Source organism: Stegostoma tigrinum, chromosome 22, assembly GCF_030684315.1.
Source record: "Stegostoma tigrinum isolate sSteTig4 chromosome 22, sSteTig4.hap1, whole genome shotgun sequence".
NCBI lineage: Eukaryota > Metazoa > Chordata > Chondrichthyes > Orectolobiformes > Stegostomatidae > Stegostoma > Stegostoma tigrinum.
This window is the reverse complement of record NC_081375.1, coordinates 34975235-34998892: the sequence shown is the minus strand read 5'-3', so window position 1 is coordinate 34998892 and position 23658 is coordinate 34975235. Positions and strand designations below refer to the sequence as shown.

Genomic DNA, 23658 nt, shown 5'->3' with positions numbered 1-23658 from the left:
GGGGACAGGCTATGTGCATGTATGTTGTGTAGACTGGCATGGGACAGGAGGGAGGGGAATAGAGAATGGGATCCTATGGGATCTATTTAGTTAGTTGGAGGTAATTGAAACAAAGATTGCAACCTTCAGATTCCTAGTCATTCAGGTCCTCAAGAACAGAGAAAGGAGTCTCCTGGTAGCAGAGGTACTATTGTTTGTAGGCTCCAGGTGGTTGGAGCTTAGGGGAAATCCTGATGAGCTGAGAAGGTGGAAAAAAGCCACAAAATCTGTGTTTAGGAGAGACGGGAGCAACCGAAAAAGATGTCTCTGTATAGGTAAAGTGCTGCAATTGGCTAAGAGGAACTGGTGGCTCATTATTGTCTCGAGCCATTTGCTAGCTGAGCCTGGGTGAAGGAAGCCCACAAACAGTATTTGATTGGTGCAGTTGAGAAATTTGTGCTATAAATGCTTGCTGGAATGTAGCTTTGAGAATTCAGGTGAATGCAGTCCTGATAAAAAGAGGTTCAACCACCAGGAGAGCAGTAGCCATTGATGTAGTCTGTGATAGAACAACTTTGAGCAAATCCCAAGGCTAATTCTTTAATCGCACAGAATTGGGATGCCTTGCAAAGGAGACGAATATATAATGAGACGTGCTGACCTTGTGTATGTCAGTGGGTATGGTTCAGTAATCCATGGGATCTGCCTTGATCACATCTGCTGTTTATTGTACTCTGAAGGGTGTTTGACTATAATTTGTTCTTTAGCATATATTTAACTTATATTAATTTTGGATGTTAGTGTGTAAATTCTGTTCATATATATGAGAAGTGGATAGCTTTGTTTTTCTAATCTTGTACAGCAAAGTTTTATTTGTTTGTTCTAATGGAATCTTATTGTTTTATTCTCTTAGTAAGTATCTGCGATTTTAAACTTTGTTAACTTTAAACAGGAAGAATTACTGGTCCCTAATAAGATGATAATATTTATTTGGTGGTCTCGTCAATTCATAACAATGCCAATTGTATCTTTAAATCAGTAGGGGTATCGGAGGAAAGCCTATTATCTGTATGCTAAAATATTTTGGTGCGAAATCCCCTTAGCTCTTTACAAGCTTCACTACCATTAATTGTTACAATATTACAGTAATCTGTGGCTTTAGCTTGGAATCAACTTAACTTTCCACTAGCAACAAAGCAAATCTGCTTTCTTACTTTTAGTTGTTTTACAGCTTTTTCATATTCTGGCTTGGTTGGTTTTATAAATTGTGAAGAACAGCATAGGTGATTTCAGATAATACCTTTAGGCTGTCAGTTATACCTGCTTGAACATAATAGGCTGAATGTGTGTGAGTGCCCATGAATGCAAGTTTTACCTAATTCTTGACTCACAAGAGTGATGGCTACACCATTTTGAGGTCCTAATTTTGTTGTGACTGCGATAAATATGGACAATCAAATATTAACTTGCATTATCTGATTATTATACCTGAGATCTTTCATTGGCTAGAGGGGTACCGATATCCTGGGGGGGGGGGGGGGGGGCGGAATTTGCTAAGGCTATTCGGTTGGGTTTAAACTAATTCAGCAGGGAGCTGGGAACCAAAATTGTAGTTCGAGTATAGAAAAGGTTAAGAGTAGGGAGGTCTGAAATAAAGTTTCAGGGACGCAAGAAGGCACTGGCAAGCAAGAAGTTGGTTCGAAGTGTGTTTACTTCAATGCCAGGAGCGTCCGGAATAAGGTGGGTGAACTTGCAGCATGGGTTAGTACCTGGGACTTCGATATTGTGGCCATTTTGGAGACATGGATAGAGCAGGGACAGGAATGGTTGTTGCAGATTCCGGGATTTAGATGTTTCAGTAAGAACAGAGAAGATGGTAAAAGGGGCGGAGGTGTGGCATTGTTGGTCAAGGGCAGTATTACAGTTGCAGGAAGGATGTTTGGGGACTTGTCAACTGAGGTAGTATGGGCTGAGGTTAGAAACAGGAAAGGAGAGGTCACCCTGTTGTGAGTTTTCTATAGGCCTCCGAATAGCTCCAGATATGTGGAGGAAAGGATAGCAAAGATAATTCTCAATAGGAAAGACAGGGTAGTTATCATAGGGGACTTCAACTTGTCAAATATTGACAGGGAGCACTATAGTTCGAGTACTATAGATGGGCCAATTTTTGTCCAGTGTGTGCAGGATGGCTTCCTGACACAGTATGTAGATAGGCCAACAAGGGGCGAAGCCACATTAGATTTGGTACTGGGTAATGAGCCTGGCTAGGTGTTAGATTTGGAAGTAGGTGAGCACTTTGGTGGTAGCGATCACAATTCTGTTATGTTTACTTTAGTGATGGAAAGGGATAAGTGTATACCACTGGGCAAGAGTTATAGCTGGGGGAAAGGCAATTACGATGAGATTAGGCAAGATTTAGGGAGCATAGGGTGGGGAAGGAAACTGCAGGGGATGGGCACATTAGAAATGTGGAACTTATTCAAGGATAAGCTCCTGTGTGTCCTAGATAAGTATGTACCTGTCAGGCAGGGAGGAAGCTTTAGAGCGCGGGAGCTGTGGTTTACGAATGAAGTGGAATCTCTGGTCAAGAGAAAGAAGAAGGCTTATGTTAGGATGAGATGTGAAGGCTCAGTTAGGGCGCTTGAGGGTTACAAGGTAGCCAGGAAAGAGAGAGCTCAGAAGAGCCAGGAGGAGACATGAGAAGTTGTTGGCGGATAGGATCAGGGTAAACCCTAAGGCTTTCTATAGGTATTTAAGGAATAACAGAATGACAAAAGTAAGATTAGGGCCAATCAAGGATAGTAGTGGGAAGTTGTGTGTGGAGTCGGAGGAGATAGGGGAAGCACTAAATGAATATTTTTTCGACAGCATTCACTCCAGAAAATGACAATGCTGTCGAGAAGAATACTGAGATCCAGGCTACTAGACTAGGTGGGATTGAGGTTCACAAGGAAGAGGTATCAGAAATCCTACAGAGTCTGAAGATAGATAACTCCCATGGACCAGATGGGATTTATCCTCAGATCCTCTGGGAAGCCAGGGAGGAGATTGCAGAGCATTTGGCATTGACCTTTAACTCGTCATTGTCTACAGGAATAGTGCCAGACGACTAGAGGATAGCAAATGTGGTTCCCCTGTTCAAGAAGGGCAGTAGAGACAACCCTGGTAATTATAGACCAGTGAGCCTTACCTCAGTTGTTGGTAAAGTGTTGGAAAAGGTTATAAGAGATAGGATTTATAATCATCTAGAAAAGAATAAATTGATTAGGGATAGCCAGCACGGTTTTGTGAAGGGTAGGTCGTGCCTCACAAACCTTGTTGAGTTCTTTGAGAAGGCGACCAAACAGGTAGATGAGAGTAAACCGGTTGATGTGGTGTATATGGATTTCAGAAGACGTTCGATAAGGTTCCCCACAGTAGGCTATTATACAAAATGCGGAGGAATGGGATTGTGGGAGATATAGCAGTTTGGATCAGAAATTGGTTTGCTGAAAGAAGACAGAGGGTGATAGTTGATGGGAAATGTTCATCCTGGAGACCAGTTACTAGTGGTGTACCGCAAGGGTCGGTGTTGGGTCCACTGCTGTTTGTCATTTTTGTAAATGACTTGGATGAGGGCGTAGAAGGATGGGTTAGTAAGTTTGCAGACGACAAGGTCAGCGGAGTTGTGGATAGTGAAGAAGGATGCTGTAGGTTGCAGAGAGACATAGATAAGATGCAGAGCTGGGCTGAGAGGTGGCAAATGGAGTTTAATACGGACAAATGTGAGGTGATGCACTTTGGTAGGAGTAACCGGAAGGCAAAGTACTGGGCTAATGGTAAGATTCTTGGTAGTGTAGATGAGCAGAGAGATCTGTGTTCATGTACACAGATCCTTGAAAATTGCCACCCAGGTTCACAGGGCTGTTAAGAAGGCATACAGTGTTTTAGCTTTTATTAATATAGGGATCGAGTTCCGGAGCCAAGAGGTTATGCTGCAGCTGTGCAAAACTCTGGTGCGGCCGCACTTGGAGTATTGCGTACAGTTCTGGTCACCGCATTATGATAAGGATGTGGAAGCTTTGGAAAGGGTGCAGAGGAGATTTACTAGGATGTTGCCTGGTATGGTGGGATGGTCTTACGAGGAAAGGCTGAGGGACTTGAGGCTGTTTTCGTTAGAGAGAAGAAGGTTGAGAGGTGACTTAATTGAGACATTAAATAATCAGAGGGTTAGATAGGATGGATAGGGAGAGCCTTTTTCCTAGAATGGTGATGGCGAGCACGAGGGGGCATAGCTTTAAATTGAGGGGTGAAAGATGTAGGACAGATGTCAGAGGTAGTTTCTTTACTCAGAGAGTAGTAAGGGAATGGAACGCTTTGCCTGCAACGGTAGTAGATTCGCCAACTTTAAGTACATTTAAGTCGTCATTGGACAAGCATATGGATGTACACGGAATAGTGTAGGTTAGATGGGCTTCAGATTGGTATGACAGGCCGGCACAACATCGAGGGCTGAAGGGCCTGTACTGTGCTGTAATGTTCTTTGTTCTACCTCCACCACAAAAATATTTAAAGATTCTGTATCCACTGCATTTTGAGGAAGGGAATTCCAAACACTCTCAACCCAGGTTTGCTTCAAGCCTTGTGTGACTGTGTGAAGTTTGTACTTTCTCCATGTGTGTGTTTCCACACCACAGTCCTGGGATGTGCAGTCGAGGTGGATTAGCCATAGGAAATGGGGTGTGTGCGGAATCCGGATTGGACGGGGAAGTTGGATTTGGGTGGGATGCTCTTTGAAGGGTCAGTGTGGAATCAATGGGCTGAGTGGCCTCTTTCCACACTCTAGGGATCCTATGTAAAATTAATTCGACCTGTTTCAGTTCAGTTGAGGGCCGAGATTAACAATTTGTTCCAAACTAAGTGATCATATGCTTCACATGGGTCAGTTGATGAGGATGATGGTGTGTTACAGTAAAAGGAGCATTTCTGAGGTTACGGCCTCTGTTGGGTCAGAATGCGAGGGAGCTTTACTCTAACCATACAATAAGTACTGTGGATGCTGGAGATTTGAAGTATTGGTTCATTGTTCATTGAAAGTAGAGTCGCAGTTGGTCAGGATAATGAAGAAGGCATTTGTAATGCTTGCCTTTATTGGTCAGTGCATTGAACGTGGAAGTTGTGAGGTCATGTTGTGGCTGTACAGAACTTTAGTTAGGCCACTTTTAGAATATTGCTTTCAATTCTGGTCTCCCTGCTATTGGAAGGATGTTGTGAAACTTGAAAGGATTCAGAAAAAGATTTACTTTGCCAGGGTTGGAGGGTTTGAGTTATAAGGAGAGGCTGAATAGGCTGAGGGATGACGTTATAGAAGTTTATAAAATCATGAGGTGCATAGATAGGAAGAATAGCCAAAGTCTTTTCCCCAGGATAGTGGAGTCCAAAACTAGAAGGCGTAGGTTTAAAGTGGGAGTAGAAAGATTTAAAAGGGTCCTAAGGGGCAGCTTTTTCATGCAGAGAGTGGTGCTTGTATGAAATGAGCTGCCAGAGGAAGTGGTGGAGGCTGATACAATTACAACATTTCAAAGGCTGGATGGGTATATGAGTAGGAAGGGTTTTGAGGGATATGGGCCAAATACTGGCAAATGGGACTAGATTAATTTAGGATATGTGGTCAGCGTGGATGCGTTGGACCAAAAGGTCTGTTTCCGTGCTGTACAGCTCTATGACTCTAAAACGGGTTTAAAAGAAGAACAAATATTGAACTAAATGGTTGCTATGATCATCTGGTGACAGATTGAGGTGAGTTCCAGGAGATCAATGTGCAATAAATGAAATCAGCTGCATTGAAATTACCATTTTATCTAAAGACATCGAAACCAGGCAACTGAGTCAGTGTCCAGAAATTTCCTTGAAAAGTGCACATATTAAACACCAAAGGTTGTCTGCAACTGTTCAACTTGGAAAGACAGTAGTGTCAGATTTGTGTGTATACAAGTAATCAATATTTCTGTAGGTGTTTTTGAGTAGCAGAGTAGAGAAAAGGGAAATTAATTCATAATAACAAGTGCTGGGAGCCTTTCTCTTCCTTTCTCTCTCATTGATTTAGAAGACACAATTAGGTGATAAAGCAATTGGGAAAATCAAACATTCACCAAGAACTGAAAGATATCTTAAAAACCTCGCCTCTGCACCCCTGCCAAGGATATAAGTCAGCAATAAAACAGCTTTGGTCTCAGAATAAAAATTGAAAACCTCAAGGGCTCTAAAAATGTTAAAACTGTGTATGTGGCCTTTATTCTTCCCATCGATACCAAACATGCTCTAGTTTTTAAACTTGATGGTATTTATTTTTGTGTTTGATGATACATTTTACAATTTTTCTCAAGGTTACTATACAACAACATTCACCTTCCTTTTATTCAAGAAAACCCTGTAATTGGCTCCTTAATTTTGATCAATACTGTGTTTGACTTGAAGTACTATAGCTGCATGCTTAAAAGAATTAGGAATTTTGTATTTTTTAACTAAACATTGGTACCTCTCTTGACCAGCGATAACAATTTACAGTCAACAATGCAAATCCTTCCCTGTAGCTCTATGGTATTACTGGTTGAACCGAGTCTTTCTGTAGTTGTTTCACCATTAACAGCAAGTGCAGCTGCCAACTGCTTTGATAGCTCTTGTTCAGGTACACTTGTTCTCAATGACTATTACCCTTTTATTGTCAATTGTCAACACTTTTATGTGTAAATTGCATTCTATGATTTAAGCTTTCACGTTTCCTGAGCAGGAGATGCAGGATTAATACTACTTTGCTTTGTGCCAACAATTCATTCTCCTGTTGACTAAAATCTTAGTTGAGCCTTTCCAAGGTTATATCCATGATAGGATAGAAAACATTGCGAAACTCTGTCTTCTAGTCAGTTCATTCTAAGGTCCAAATTTCATTCATGCTTTCTTCTTCATTGTAACCAGTGTTTTGTTCATTATCAGATTTCTAATATCTCCAGTTTGTGTGTGGGTTTGTAAACAGTGGTTTACTACTTCTCACATGCTTGTGAGATAATTTGTGATCATAAACCAATACAGCAACTGCTCTTAGTCTTAAAATGTTTTGGGCTTCTTGACCACACTTTACTCTCAAAGTCAGAGTTTTTAAAAGTTCTTTAGTGAATGTTAGCTCTCTAAAGTTTTGAAAATCTTTTTCAATCTTGTCAGCCTGATATCATCTCTTAATATCAGTACCTTTTCTCGCGAAAATTCCACAAAAATCTGGAAATTGCTCATAGACATTGAGAACAGCTCTTCTCAATACATAATCATGAAACTGTGAATCTGAAAGGGGTGAGCATACTTCTAATACTTTCCACATAATCACATGGGGAAATAAAGCCATTCAACTTTTTTTGGCTATTGTAATAATTTGCAACAACTTGTAACAATTTTCTCAAGCATCACTAACTTCATTTCAAATTCTGCTTCAATGAATCTAATCACTAGGTGAATATTTCTTGTTAAATCTAAAACTAAAATTACGTCGGTGTCGCCAACATATTTTCCTGACACACTCTGCTTGTGTAATCAATGCTTCTAATAGTAGAGTTTAAATGGCCTTAATTCACTTCCTGTGGGGAATTCAAAATTTTATTTTCTTATTGTTTTCCCTTTCCACCTCATTCTCTTCAAAACTCTAGTTACGGTTTTTTCATTTTCTTATTTTATTCTCCCTTTCTAATTTAAATTTTGTCAATTCTGTTTTGAATTCCATCTGTTTAATTTACCTGTTTAACTTGACCACAGGGCTGTTGGATTAACTTTCTCTTCTTCAAGATTCGCGTGTTCGGCCAATACTTCATCAAGCTCTGCTTTTTTAACCCCTACTTTCAATTCTACTCCTAATTCCTCTGCCAACACCTGTAAATAATCTTCTAACAACAGTTGCAGGACATGCACAGACAGATCATCTGTCTCCAGAAATGCTTAAGTAATAAAAACAGCAATGCTGATTTTTATTTTCAATTAATGCAGCATAAACAAAAGTGAAATCTTGTCTGTTTAAATTTTGGCAATTTCCAGTAGCTTATTTCTAGCATCTGGATTTGTATTGTTCAAGAGCCCTTTTTTTTAACCATCTCTGTTGAAGCCAATAATTTTTAAGAATATATTTGCATTCTCAAGAATTGACGTAAAAGGTTGCAAATCAAGATTTCAAATTTGAAGACTTTTGCAGTAGATTGATATTATGTAAACTCCAATGCTTAGTGGCCAACTTTTAGTTTTCAAATGCGACCAATAAATTCACACCATTTTTATACATCATGGTTCACGCTCCACACAAATACATGGCAGAATCTTCTACCCTCTGTTATGGAAAACTTGAAGGTAGGATGGGCATTTAATTAAGTGAGCTGGTGGCATACCTGAACCATATTGCCTTCCTGACTTATCCAGAATTAAGTCACGGGAGGGAGGTCTTGCCTTGTCGTTCTCCACCGCCCTACCAACTGAGACTATTAACTAGCCATTAATTGGTAACCCAAGCGTCTCATTCATCTGGTGCTGGTATTAACCCAGCTGCAGCCTGCTGTACAGTATGCACATGTATGAACCATGGTCAGCTTGTCATCTCTGCGTGGAAGGAGAGGCAGCTGAAGGTAAGGGTGGCAAAGCTGTACATAGTACTCCAGATGCTGTCAAACTAAGTTTTTCTACATTTGAAGCAAGACTTCATTACTCCAAAACTCAAATTCTCTTGTGATAAAGGCTAACGTACCACTAACCTTTCTAATTTCTTACCACACCTGCATGGTAGCCATCAGTGACTTATTGACAATGACACCCAAGTCCTTTTGTACACTTACATTTTCTCATGAAAGTCAATACAGTGAGGAGCTGGAGGAACACAGCAGGTCAGGCAGCATCAGGTCCTGATGAAGGGTGTAAACCCAAAATGAGATAACAAGGTGGAGAGCTGGATGAACACAGCAGGCCAAGCAGCATCAGAGGAGCAGGAAGGCTGAGGCAGGAAGAATGGACATGTCGTCTGAGGAATGAGAGGGGGAGTTGAAATGGTTTGCGACTGGGAGATGCAGTTGTTCAGTGCAAACCGAGCATAGGTGTTCTGCAAAGCTCAGACGACATGTCCATCCTGGGCCTCCTGCAGTGCCACAATGATGCCACCTGAAGATTGCAGGAACAGCACCTCATATTCTGCTTGGGAACCCTGCAGCCCAATGGTATCAATGTGGACTTTGCAAACTTCAAAATCTCCCCTCCCCCTACTGCATCCCAAAATCAGCCCAGCTTGTCCCTTCCTCCCAGCCCAAGCCCCACCACCATCTCCTATCTCCTAACCTCATCCCCCCTTGACCTGTCCGTCCTCCCTGAACTGACCTATCCCCTCCCTACCTCCCCACCTACACTCACCTTTACTGACTTCATCTCCGCCTCTTTGACCTGTCTGTCTCCTCTCCACCTATCTTCTCCTCTATCCATCTTCTATCCACCTCCCCCTCTCTCCCTATTTATTTCAGAAATCCTTTCCCCACCCTCATTTCTGAAGAAGGCTCTAGGCCCAAAACATCAGATTTCCTGCTCCTCTGCTGCTTGGCCTGCTGTGTTCATCCAGCTCTACACCTTGTTATCTCAGATTCTCCAGCATCTGCAGTTCCTACTATCTCGTAAACCCAAAATGTTGACTTTTCTGCTCCTCTGCTCCTGCCCGGCCTGCCGTGTTCCTCCAGCTCCACACTGTATTGACTCTGACACCAGCATCTGCAGCTTGCTATCCCTCTCTCTCTCTATACCTTCTCATCTCTTATCATTTACAAAATACTCTGCACATCTGTTCCTCCTATCAAAGTGGATAAACTCACATTTTTCTATGTTATATTCCATCTGCTGCATTCTTGTCCACTCACTAAGTCTGTCAAAATCCTTTTAATGCTGCTTTGCATCTTCCTCGCAGAATGCATTCCCATTTGGTTTTGTATCTTCGGTAAATTTGGAAATATTGTATTTTTTCCCTGTATTCAGATTATTGATATATATTTTAACAGCTTGTATGCCAAATACCATTCCTTTTATGGTACTCCACTAGTCACAGTTAGTCAACTGGAGAAGCACCCACTTATTCCCACTCTGTTTTCTGTATGCTAGCCAACCCTTAATCTACTCCAGTATGTTATATCACGCATGCTTTAATTTTGCTGAACATCCTCCTGTTGGGAAGTTTATCAAAATCTCTTCCTGAAAATCCAAGTATTCTACATTTATCAACACTTCTTTATCGTTTCTGTTAGTAACACTCTCAAGTAGAACACAATTTCTCATTCACAAATTGTGACTATTCCCAAGCTGATCATTTTTAGTCAAGTGTCCATTTATCAAATCATTTATAGTAGATTTGAGCATTTTCCTTACCACTGATGTAAGGTTAATTACTTTCTAACCAAATGCAGACAAAGCCTGTGTGACCTTCAGATAGGAGAAATATAATTTATCTTCCAGTAAGCAAAATCAAAACAATTTTAAATGTTTTTGCTAAAATTAAAAATGAGGAAATTAAATGCTCTTTGACAGTATGGAATGTTATTTTTCATGACAGGTTTAACAAATCCCACAAACTGAATTGCTGCTCATATCTCTCTGGCATACTGCAGATTTTTGTGAAAATAAAAATATAAATGTAAAAATGGTTACCTGAAACATTTTTCTTTTCTTAGATTCCTTAGCTATTTAGCAAAAGCTATTGGCATTTTGTAAAACTGCACTGTGTGAATCAAACCGATATGACCTTACTTTTCCAGTAATGTGATGCCATCTAGTATTTAGTCTATTGCCCTTTTATTCTGTATCGTGGTTAATTAGAATCTATGTCTGGTATCCTGAGGCAAATGAAAGCATTAATTAGGCAGGTAAATCATGGCTTGTTGTTGAATCTTGTCTTATTTGGATTTGTTAATGATTCTTTTGTGTTGATGTGTGCTTGTTACTCAAATCCAGAATCTGTAGAGTTCATGAGATTGTAGGAACTGTAGATGCTGGAGAATCTGAGATAACAAGGTGCAGAGCTGGATGAACACGGCGGGCCAAACAGCATCAGAGAAGCAGGAGGGCTGATGTTTCGAAGAACGCTCTAGGCCTGGAATGTCAGCCATCCTACTCCTCTGATGCTGCTTGGCCTGCTGTGTTCATCCAGCTGAATACCTTGTTATCTCTGTAGAATTCATGATCTGATTCTCAGGAGAAAACAGAATTAAAATGATGTTTTGGGTTTTTCACACAATGTTCGACTTTGCCAGCATTAACTGGAATCACTGTAGAGTGAATGAATTAGACAGAGTGGAATTTTTAAAGTGCGTTGAAAGGGAACTTTTTGAGCCATGAGGTAGTCCTAATAGATATGGGGCAGTGCTAGACCTGATCCTAGGGAATGAAGTTGGGTAAGTGGTTGAAGTTTCAGTGGGTGATCACTTTGGTGAAAGTGACCACAACTCTTTAAGTTTCAAAATCATGATGGAAAGGGATAAGAATACTGCAGAAGTTGGCGGAGGGCAAATTTCAATACCATTAGTTAGGATCTGGCAAATATAGGCTGGGAGCAGATACTGTGATGATGGGAACTGCAGATGCTGGAGAATCCAAGATAACAAAGTGTGAAGCTGGATGAACACAGCAGGCCAAGCAGCATCTCAGGAGCACAAAAGCTGATGTTTCGGGCCTAGACCCTTCATCAGAGAGCTCTCTGATGAAGGGTCTAGGCCCGAAACCTCAGCTTTTGTGCTCCTGAGATGCTGCTTGGCCTGCTGTGTTCATCCAGCTTCACACTTTGTTATCTGGGAGCAGATACTTGCAGGTGAGTCTACACTTGGAACATAGGAGTGATTTGAAAGTAATATCATGAGAATTCAGGATGAGCATTCTCCCCTAAAAGTGAAGGGCAAGGGCAGCAAGACCAGGAAACCTTGGATATCAAGGGATATCAAGAGTTAGATGAAGGAAAGAAACACAGCAAATGTTAAAATACAGTGCATTAAAAGCATGAGAAGAACTTCAAAGTATAGAGTGTGTAGGGGGTGCTTTAAAAAAGGAAATTCAGAGGGCAAAGAGGGGCCATGAAATAGCTTTGTGAGATAGGATTAAGGAACGCCCCCAAGGCATTTCATTAGTGTATTAAGAGAAAGAAAATTACCAGGAAAGAGAGGGGGCTATTGCAGACTAATGGCACAATCTGTGTGTGGAGCCACAAGAGGTCTTAAATGAATGCTAGATAATGAAATGTGAGGCTGGATGAACACAGCAGGCCCAGCAGCATCTCAGGAGCACAAAAGCTGACATTTCGGGCCTAGACCCTTCATCAGAGAGGGGGATGGGGTGAGGGTTCTGGAATAAATAGGGAGAGAGGGGGAGGCGGACCGAAGATGGAGAGAAAAGAGTACAGGTGGGGAGGTAGGGAGGGGATAGGTCAGTCCAGGGAAGACGATTAAATGAATGCTTCTTGTTTGCATTCACAGAGAAGAAAGACCTTGTTGCTGGGAATTTCATTTGGCATACTCAGGTTCTTGAACATATTAAGATAAATAAGGAAGGGTTAAAAGATATTTTAGCAGGTGTAAAGGTGCATAAATCCCAAGGGCCTAATGAGTTGTATCCCAGGCTGCTGAGGGAGGCAAGAGAGAAAATTCCTGGGGCCCTTGCGGAAATCTTTGACACTTCACTGGCTACAAGTGAAATGCCAGATAACTGGAGAAAGCTAATGTGATTCCCTTGCTCAAGTAAGGCTGCAGGTATGGACCGGGTAATTACAGACCAGTCAGTCTGATGTCAATGGTAGCAAAATTGTTGGGAAAAATTCTGAAGGACAGGATTAATCAATACTTAGAAAGGCAAGGATTGACCAGGAATAGCCTGCACAGCTTTGTTAGAAGGAGATCCTGTCTGGCCAATTTAATTGAATTTTTTTTTGGAAGTTTTGAAAAAGTAACTAAATAAATTGAGGGTAGTGCAGTTCATGCGGTTTACTTGGCCTTGAGCAAGGCTTTTGATAAGGTCCTTCACAGAAGGTTGGTCCAAAAGATAAGAGTCCATCGATCCAGGGCAATATGGCAAACTGGATCCAAAAGATGCTGCTTGGCCTGCTGTGTTCATCCAGCCTCACATTTTATTATCTTGGAATTCTCCAGCATCTGCAGTTCCCATTATCTCTGGATCCAAAATTGGCTTACTTACAGGAGACAAGGTGATGGTGGAGGGTTGGTTTTGTGATTGGAAGCCTGCTGTTTGTTAATGTCCTGTATGTGAATGTAGAAGAAATAATAATTAGTTAGTTTGAGAAGTGTGGAGTGATGAATTTTTGCAGTCGAATAAAGGGAGGATTTGTACGCAATGGTAGGCCCTTAAGGACTACTGAGAAACAAAGAGACCTTGGTGTATAAGTCCATAGATTCCTAAAGGTGTTGCACAGGTAGATCAGAGTTGTGTTGTACCTATAAAATAAATTGTACTTATTGTAATTACTGACAGTTAACAGTGACAACTTTAAAAGTTTAACTTTTAATTTTGTTTTCTGAAGGCTGAAATTTAAGTGAAGAAATATGGTTGAATTTTGATCTGTCCAATGTTTGTCATAAGTTTCACTTGTCTAAACTCTATGAATAAAGGCTCAATTGGGTGGCAGTGTGTCTCAGTGGTTAGCACTGCAGCCTCACAGCGCCAGAGACGCAGGTTCGATCCCAACCTCGAGCGACTGTCTGTGCAGAGTGTGCATGTTCTCCCTGTGTCTGCGTGGGTTTCCTCTGGGTGCTCTGGTTTCCCCCCACAGTCCAAAGATGTGCAGGCTAGGTGGATTGGCCATGCAAAATTGCCCGTCGTGTTCAGTGGTGTGTGGGTTATAGGGGGATGGGTCTGGGTGGGATGCTTCAAGGGGCAGTGTGGACTTTTTGGGGTGAAGGGCCTGTTTCCACACTGTAGGGAATCTAATCTAATCTAATCTCACCTCATCGCACAGGCCCTCAATTGCAAAACTAATCTGAAGAACCTTCACCGCGCTCTCTTTGGGAAGTACATCATGTTTTGCTCAATGAGCCCAGTCCTCAGGTCATGGCCGGATTGTGAAAAACCCAGGGTTTTTCTGGTCAAATTTGTATTCTGCAGTTGAATGACTGTAATGAGGGGTATATCTGGTTCCACGCGAACGATTGTAATAGGGGACTCTGCAGTCAGAGGCACAGCCAGGCATTTTTGCGGCAGTCAGTGAGACATCAGGATGGTCTGCTGCTTCTGTGGTGCCAAAGTCAAGGATGTCTCAGAGCGGATGCAGAAATTTCTGAAAGAGGAGAGTGATAAGCAGGAGGTTGTTGTGTACATTAGTACCAATGATATATGTAGGGAAAGGGATGAGGTTCTGCAGAAAGAATATAGGAAACTAGGCAGAATGTTAAAAGGCAAGTCCTCAAAGGCAGTAATATCTGGATTACTACAGATGCCAAATGCCACTGAGAGTAGGAATAGGAGGAAAGAGCAGATAAGTGTGTGGCTGAGGAGCTGATGCAATGGGCAAGAATTCACATTTTTTGGATCATTGGGATCGAGTTGTTGTAGAAATGACCTGTATAAGAGGGACAGGTCCCACCCAAATTGGAAGGCATTAATATCTTTGCCGGAAGATTTGCTAGGACAACTTAGAAGTTCAAAACTTCCAAGTGTTTCCAAACAAAGAGACCTAAGGGTGCAGGTGCTTAGTTCCTTGAAAGTGGAGTTGCAGGTAGACTGGGTGGTGAAGAAGGTGTTTGACACGCTTGCCTTCGTTGGTCAGAACATTGAGTGTAGGACTTAGGATGTCATGTCACAGCCATACAGGACATTGGTGAGGCCATATTTAGAATACTGCACACAATTCTGGTCACCCTTTAAGAACAACAAGTTCTCAGCTAATGAGCATACCAGCTGTAATAAATGTGTATTTGCTCATAACCCTGGTCAACAGGTAAGAATTGATTGAGTAACATGCAAACTAATTTGAGTGGACAAAACAATAAAGCAGTGAAAGCTGTTTGTGAATGCAATTTCAGAAAGTGCGATTAGTGAACACTTTTTTTCTGATTAGCTTTGCCTTTAGTCATAGGAAAATAACATTATGCAGCCAATTTCCGTGAAATGGGGAATTACATCCCATTTAGTTGGACAGTTGTCAGATTTGGTCCCCACACCAGGTGGTGAGGGTAAATGAGGGGACATTATGTGATGATGTTCTCCCCATTCCACCTGCAGCAGACATCTAAGTTTCGCACTGATTTGGAAAGAATAACTACTACGTTGTCCTTGTGAAATTACAGCCTCCTGTTGCATGTAGAGAATTGAAAATAACCTTGAATTAATGTAGTATTTTCACAACCACAGAACATGCCAAACTATTGCACGGCTAATGAAAGTAAGTTGTTTTTATGTAGTGGTTTTTCATGGTTAAGCTTTAAAATGTAAAACTGAACATTAGGGAACATCTGATCTCTCCCGAGGAAGTAAGCGAGGAAGATAACAAGGATTCAAAAGCAGTGCTTTGCCAATTTGTTTTATATAACTTTTTCTTTAGCATTAAGGGAACACATCTGCAGCACACAACCCTCAGAAGCAACTGTAAACATTTTTACCTCCAGTTTATGTGCAACGAACAATAGGCAAAAATAATGCCCGATTAGCTGGAGCTTAGAATGTAGATTGTCAGAATTGTTCAGGCAAACTTTGCTATTGGAATTGATGGCAATAAACTCCAATCATAGTGATTTCTCTTGTGAAATGCTTTAAATCCAGTAATACTAAATCCTCTGAAATAACCAGCTAACACTTTTTTTTTCTCCAGAGTGGAAGCACCAATAGGCCAGATTGCAAAACTAGAAAATTATTGTGACTTCTTTATAATTCGCCACTTAAACCACTTTGCATTGAGATATTCTGTTTTGACTGTCAATCTTTTTTGTTTCACAGGCTGTACTCCAACAAAATGTGGGAGGGCCGTGAAAGATACAGTAGTAAATCGAGAAGAGGCAGAAAAGCTGTTACGGTACTGGATTTTCATTTTAAAAGTGACTCATAAAATCCCTGTGATGATTACTGAAAGAAATAATGAAAAAAAACATTAAGATTGTACTGTTGCTAAAATATATAATTTGTTCTAAATGAGGCAGGGTGGAGACAGTAGAAATTTAGAATATGAAGATATGGATGGCTAGCTTAGGAAAAGTGGTAGACCCTTTTTGCCCACTGAACCTCTTCCACCATTCAGTGAGATTATGGTTGATTTGTGACGTAATTCAATACAGCTGCCTTTGGCCGTTGACTTGAATATCATTGACTAACAAAGAAAAATATCAGATTTAAAATTAGCAATTAACTTTGCATCAGTTACAATTTCAGAAAATAATTCCAAACTTCTGCAACCCTTTCTGAGTAGAAATATTTGCTAATGTCATTGCTGAAAGGTGTAACTCCAATTTACGGACCGTGCCCACTAGTTCTAGATTCCTCAGCCAGTGGAAATATTTTCCCTCATGCTACCTTTATAATATTCTTTAAATTCTTTGAAACTTTACCAAATCACACCATGCTAACTTCAAGGGCATACAGCACTAGTTTGTTTAATCACTCATCATAACTTGCTGAGCCCAAGTATCATTTTGGTGAAATATGTACTGCACACCATGCCAGGTCAATACTATTGTTCTAAGTATGGTGCCCAGAACTGCTCACATTACCTCTCATATGTTCCAACCAGCATTTTGTAAAGCTACAACATTATTTTTGCTCCTTTGTATTCTAATTGTTGAGATATTCAACATTCTTGAAATTTTTAAAACAAAAATATTTTCCACACTTTTTTGTCATGAAATTTTTATGATGTCTGTACATGCCAGCTTTCTCCTGCAACTCTCTGGATCACCATTGTTTCTAGTTTTTCAGTATTTAAAAAATGTCCTGTTCTATCACTTTCAAGCCCTACCCGGATGACGTCGCATTTGATACAGTGAAATTCGTTTGCCCAATTACCAAATCTATTAATGTTTCTTTGTCATTTTATGCTTCTATATATGCTGTCATTATATCAGTGACAAAACTAGATATGTGGCTTTTGATTCCAGCATCTAAATTGTTAATGAAAACGGTGAGTAGCTGAGACTTAACACAGTTCCTTGTGGGGCATTGTGAGTCACATGGTGCCAGTAGGAGCACCTGCTCTTTATTCCCACGCTCTAGCTTCTGTTTGTCCCGTTACTCTGTGGGGTCAAAAAAATTACCTTTGGCTTCGTGATCTTCAACTTTCGCTAACAGCCTCTTATGAGGAACCTCTATTAAATGACTTCTAGAGGTTATTATAAATAATATCTGTGGACATTTTCTTGTCCATCACTTTAGTTACCTCTTCATAAAATTCGATGACCATCATCTGGCATGACTCTCCCTCAAAAAATCCGTTCTTGCTCTCTCTGGTCAGCTGAGAAATTTCAATACCTTCAGTTACCTTATTCTTAGATTCAAACAATTTTATGACAACCGACATTGTGTTAACATGTCAATAATTCCCTGGTTTCCAACTTTCATCTTTCATAGATGACAGTGTCAAATGTGATTTTGTAATTTGCAGTAACTGTTTGCAAATAAAGAGAACTTCAGAAGATTAGGTTTAATTTTGCTTTGTAATTTTCTCACCTACATTCTTTAAGACCCAGAGATGGAAGACATTTAGCACAGGCATATATCAGTTTTGTTTTGTGCTGTTATTGCCTTCATTAGTGTTCTTTTACTCATCAAAATTCTGTTGAGCCCCATCCCTGATACAGTATTGTTCTCCTAGGAATGTCCACACTTGTATCCTCTTCCAAAGAGGGACTGCCTAACCCAGACTCCGCATTGACCTGAAAATTCCAATCTGATTTAGAATCCTGATTTCTGACCCACATCAGACAAGAGGTAGCCCACATACCTCTTTCAAAGGGTTTAGAGATTAAACTTCCTGTCCGCGAGCCTTCCCAGATAAAGCAGCGCAGTTCACACCAGCAAGACAACAGCCTAGTAGTTCAACACTGAAAAACCACAACTTTCTTGCAGCAGTAGTTGCTGTGGTCCATGGTTTAAATGTCCTAAAGCTACTTTGACAGCTACTGAAAAGTAAATATGTGATGTAAGTGAGTAGAGTGGGATGGTAGAATGGCAGTAGGGTGCTGAGCTGTGTGGACCATAAACTGGCAATGGGTCAGGGTTACAACTGCCAGGTGTGTGTGGGTCACAGGTGCTAGGTGGGTGAGCAGTCAGGCTGTTGGTAGATGGGAGGTGTGATAGGGTAAGTGGATAAGGTCTTATGGTGAGCTGGGGGGTGATTCTTACCAGGGGAGTAATTGGGGCTGTCAAGACATGTCCAGTTGTGGAACAAAAACAAAGTTGCTGGAAAAGCTCAGCAGGTCTGGCTCCATCTGTGAAGGAGAAAACTGAGTTAATGTTGCGGGTCTGGTGACCCTTCCTCTGCCAGATCTGCTGAGTTTTTCCAGCAACTTTGTTTTTGCTCCTGATTTACAGGATCTGCAGTTCTTTTGGCTTTTATTTGGTTTTTATTAAGTCCAATTGCGGAATGTGGTCATGGACTTTGGTGAGAGTTAGTGAGTCTGTACCCATCTAATTGAGGGAGGGGTCTTGGGAATTTGGGAATAGCGGGGATATTAGGGATGTGCTCAAGGTCCCTGGTTTGGTCATAAGGGTAGAAATAATGTTTGAGTTTGGGGAAAGGGGATTTTTGGTGTTTATTGGAATATTAGGATTTAGAACTAGACGGAGATCTGTGTGGAGTCAGCAGAAGTTGGTCACTTTAAGAGTACACAAGGAGCTGGAGAAGGTTTTAATCCCTTCCCTAGGTAACTGTAAAGATAAGTTAATCAACACTTCCTGAAGTCACTGAATATAACTCTGAGTTTGGGACTTTTCAGAGGGTTTTATATACTGGGTAATTGCCTGACAAAGGTTTTGCACTCCCATCAATTCCTGCAAAGTCAGCCGCCTTGGGATTTCTACATCCTTCCAACACGCAACTCTGGGCGATTCTTCAATAATGGCCATCTTCTGAGGCCAGTTGGAATTTGAAGAGTTGTAGAATCAAGTATGTAATTGATCTGGATTTGTTTTTCCTCTTAAAATTGCTTTGTGTGGTTCGTTGTCCAGTACATAATGGCGGGATTGTTATATGTTTCCAAATCACTATAAACATGCAGATGCCTCCACTTACTTTGCTTGTCTCTGCCTAGTTGAAATAAGCAGTATAAAGAAAGATCAGTGCAAACCTGTTGCTTACTACCATGCCTAGAAGGCCAATGAAAAGACTGAAAGATTAAGTAACTAACATGAATATAAAATAAAAGCGAAATGAACAAGTCATCAAAAGGTGAACAAATGTAAGCTGAGGTTAACTTATTTTCATTGGATCTTGGAAAGGGAGAACAAATTGCTGAAAACTTAATTGGAGTGCATTCCAGTTGTAGTAATGTTAGCATTTTTGTGTATTTTTAATTGTTATGGATTTTCTCGTTAAAATCACTACATTACATTTCCCACTGTGCTGGGCTGTGTTCCTAACTTTTACGTTGCTCTGTTGAAGGACAGTACTACTCTCATTCAAATGATTCAACACAGAAAAGTTTCTTAGTGCTGCGGGGGGTGGTGGGGGGGGGGGGGGGGTGGTTAGTCTACACAATCCATTAATTGGAAACAGGATGGATTAAAAGTCTTAAATACTGGAAGAAAAGGCATCCACACTAATGAAATCTGATTTGAATTATAATGTGGTTTATTGAAATGGAATGACGATCTTTCGTCAAATAACTGGAATTGAATCTCAGCTTTGAAAAACATTTGTTTTCAATTACTCTTCGATGTATTTGAAGACAATGGCATCAGGAGTGCTCTGAAGTATGTGCAACACTTGGTGAATTGGGCTTAATTTTCCAGATCATACTTGGTACATAAAATGCCTTACATTTGGTGTGAAAATGGAAATAATAAAACAACTTTGGACATTACAATTTTGAATGAAGAAAATTGCTCAGGCCAGTTGTTTTCATCCTTTACAGAATTCTATCAATGCCAATAGTTTCTTAACTATGGCCAATAGTGTTCCGCTCAAACACATTTCCCTAGCAATTGATGAACGTTTCTCAGTAAATAGTTACTTTAAAGAAACCCTATCCTAAATTAGATCTTTTGAGGTTCTGAATCTTTCCGCTCTTATTCAGCTTCCCTGACAATTTGCAGAAGTATTAATCTGGGTGTGGTTCTCATATCCTGGCTGATGCTTCATGTGGAAAGTTTGGTTAATTCATATCAAGATGCTGCTGCTTTTGATATTATTTATCAATTTTCTCTTCTGAGGATATTGATGTGAAACCAGATTTTGAAATGATGTCAGGATTTACAGCAAGAATCTACTTATTGAGCTTGTCTTTTTCATTTGCATTTTAAACACAGCAGTCCAATAATGAATGAAAAGTATTCTCTTTTGAACCTCCATAATTTGGCTATACTTCAGAAACATTTAAATGAATGAGCTTTAAGTGATGTTTTAAAATTCTATCACAACATCAGTGAGAGCTAAGGAGACAGAGGGTTATGTTAGAGTGTTGTTTTTTCGGACTGCAGGCCTGTGACCAGTGGAGTTCCACAGGAATTGGTGCTGAGTCCTCTGTTGTTTTGTCATTTATATAAACGATTTGAATGAGAACATAGGGAGCATGGTTGGTAAGTTTGCAAATGAAACCAATGTTGGTGGTGTAGTGAACAGTGAAGAAGGTTATCTAAGAGTACAATGGATCTTAATCAGCTGGGCCGAGGGGCTAAGGAATGGCAGATGATGGTTAATTTAGATACATGTGAGGTATTGCATTTTAGTAAGGCCATCCAGGGAAAGACGTACACAGTTAATAGTAGGGACCTGGGGAGTATTGTTGAACAGAGAGATTCAGGGGTTCAGGTACATAGTTCCTTGAAGGTGCGCAGAGTGGTGAAGAAGGCATTTGACATGCTTGCCTTCATTGGTCAGAGCATTGAGTAAAGGGGATAGGACATAGTTGTGGCTATACAGGACATTGGTGACACCTCTTTTGGAGTACTGCGTACAATTCTTGTTGCCCTGCTGTAGGAAGGATGTTGTTAAATTGGTTGCAGTAAACATGTACAAGGGTATTACTGGCACTCGAGGTTTCAGTTGTAGAGATAGCCTGAATAGGCTAGGATGCTTTTTCGTGGTGCATAGGAGGTTGAGAGATGACCTTATAGGGGTTATAAAATGATGAGGACCATAGATAATTTGAATAACAAAGCCTTTTCCCTTGGATAGGGAGTTCAAAACCAGAGGATGTGGGTTTGAGGTGAGAGGGATAAGATTTAAAAGAGACCGAAGAGGCATCTTTTTCAAACAGAGGGTGGTGCATATATGGAATGAACTGCAAGATGAAGTGGTAGATGCTGGTGCATTTACAACATATAAAAGACATTTGGACAGGTGGAGGCATAGGAAAGGTTTAGTGGAATATGGGACTAATTTAGTTTGGGAACCCTGGTCAGCATGGACAAGTTGGACCAAAGAGCCTGTTTCTGTGCTGCATGACTGCATGACTCTATAACTTCATATATTTCGTAGCACATGAATTTTGGATTGGGTTATACCACGGGTAAACCAATTTTGCAAATATACTTTTAGCTCATTCTGTCAGAATTGCTTCCTATTAAACCGCTATGGAGCATATCTAACCCCAGTAAGAACTGGTTGAGGAAAATTTGCTTCATGGTTTTAGTAATTTAAATTTTATCTTGTATGTATTTCACTCTTTGGGCAGTAACAGGTACGTGCTACACATGCAGATGACTGTGGCCATCAGCATTGTTACTCTATAAGTTCCTAATGACAGCAGACAGCCAGCTATTTGACCCCTAATTGCTTTGTTCATGTTGTGACTTCTAAGACAGCATTTCTGACAGCATGCTGACTCTGACATAAATTACTGTAATATGTAGAGTTTGCAGCTACATTAGAGGAAGTAAATTACTCCACTTAGGGAGTGCAGTCAACCAAAGTCAGAAATACACTTCCATGAACCACTTGTGAAAAGAAGAACGAATGGGAATTGACAGGCCTGCAGTCTGCATTGTCAGTGAAGAGTGAGGCTCTGCAACAAGTGATAGAGATGTGAAATCCCAGCTGGGAATTTTGTTGGGTGTTCTAGGATTGTTTCATATACCCCTTTCTCCTTTATGAGGACATATCAGCACATTTGATCATATATCCTTTATTTCTATGACAAAGAAGCAGGGCGATCTCCGATTAATATTTTTTATTGAAGTTAAAGTTGCCATCGTCTTCCAGGCTATAGGGCAGCCCTTTCATTAGAAGCAGATGACGATTGGTGCTTTTAACCTGAAGGTAACTGTGCCTCAGGCGAAGAGGAGAGGTTATGATGGAGAATCCATCATTAACCTCTGTCAGTGTGGGAATTGAACCCATACTGTTGGCGTCACTCTACGTCATAAACTACCCATCCAGCCATCAATGATAGAACAAAACCCTTCACAAGCAGTGTTTGTGAAATTGGTACAGATTATAACTGGCAGGGGGCTCATCATCAGGGAACCGCAAGCGTATCATCTTGACCGCTTATAGGAAGATTAGGTCACTGTCCTCAAGATGTCTACATTATATCCTTCATAAAGGTAACTGTATATGATAAATGTGGGAATTATATTGTCTGTCTGTGTGAATACTATTGATATTTTTAAAAAATCTTGCTTATACCTTAGGGTATGGTTAATGTTTTTGAGTCTCCATCTCATTAGAGCTGAATCATCGTACATTTTAAAATGTATCGTAAAAATTTACAGCATTAAGCAAAAGATTTCACTTCCCCCTTCAGTCCCTTACTGCCAAATATGCACTTTTGTATTCCGTATTCAATCAAACTACTGAAGAATGATTACACAAAGTTTCATGCCCCACTGTAGTCCATTGTACTTCCTTTCAGGTTACTTTACTTGTCATATTGAGGCCATTTGGGTTTCAGACTTCACAAAGCAACCTAAACTGGTGATGTGACCCCAAAACATTAATAACCATCCTAAAATTGGCAGGAATAAAATAGAATTCATTTAGTTGTCTTGAAGCAGCCAACCTAGCCTTTATTCATGATTGTTCTTCAGTTGTACGTTGCTTTTATGCCTGTGTCAATTCTTATTGAAGCCATTTGTCAGCTGTTCTCAGTCTTGTCTGTACATAATTTTATTGTTGATAGCTCAATTGACATGACACCTAGTTTTAAGAAAAAACATCAGAGATAGGAAGAACTTCGAATGCTAAGAATCTGAGATAATAAGGTGTAAAGCTGGATGAGCACAGCAGGCCAAGCAGCAGCAGAGGAGCAGGAAAGCTGATATTTTGGGCCTAGACCCTTCAGAAATCTCTGAAGAAGGTTCTAGGCCCGAAACATCAGCTTTCCTGCTCCTCTGATACTGCTTGGCCTGCTGTGTTCATCCAGCTCTACACCTTGTTATCTTAAAAGAAAGATATCTGTACTTTTATCCATAGATTTGAAGATTGATAGTGGACTTGACTTAAAGTTGGCATTTAAAAAAATCTTATTAATAATGCACGGAACTTGACCATTTGTTACAGCCTAAACT

At 40.5% G+C, this 23658-nt stretch overlaps 1 protein-coding gene across 2 annotated transcripts in view; it reads left to right on the top strand.

Annotated features, from left to right (window-relative positions):
- The window catches only part of uts2r2 (urotensin-2 receptor 2), a 132796-nt gene that overhangs the window by 33027 nt on the left and 76111 nt on the right, over nucleotides 1-23658 (top strand). For both annotated transcript variants that reach the window (XM_048555145.2, XM_048555147.2), the window contains exon 3: nucleotides 15940-16015. In XM_048555145.2, the coding sequence (XP_048411102.1) occupies nucleotides 15940-16015 (76 nt within the window). The remainder of the gene's footprint in view (nucleotides 1-15939; nucleotides 16016-23658) is intronic.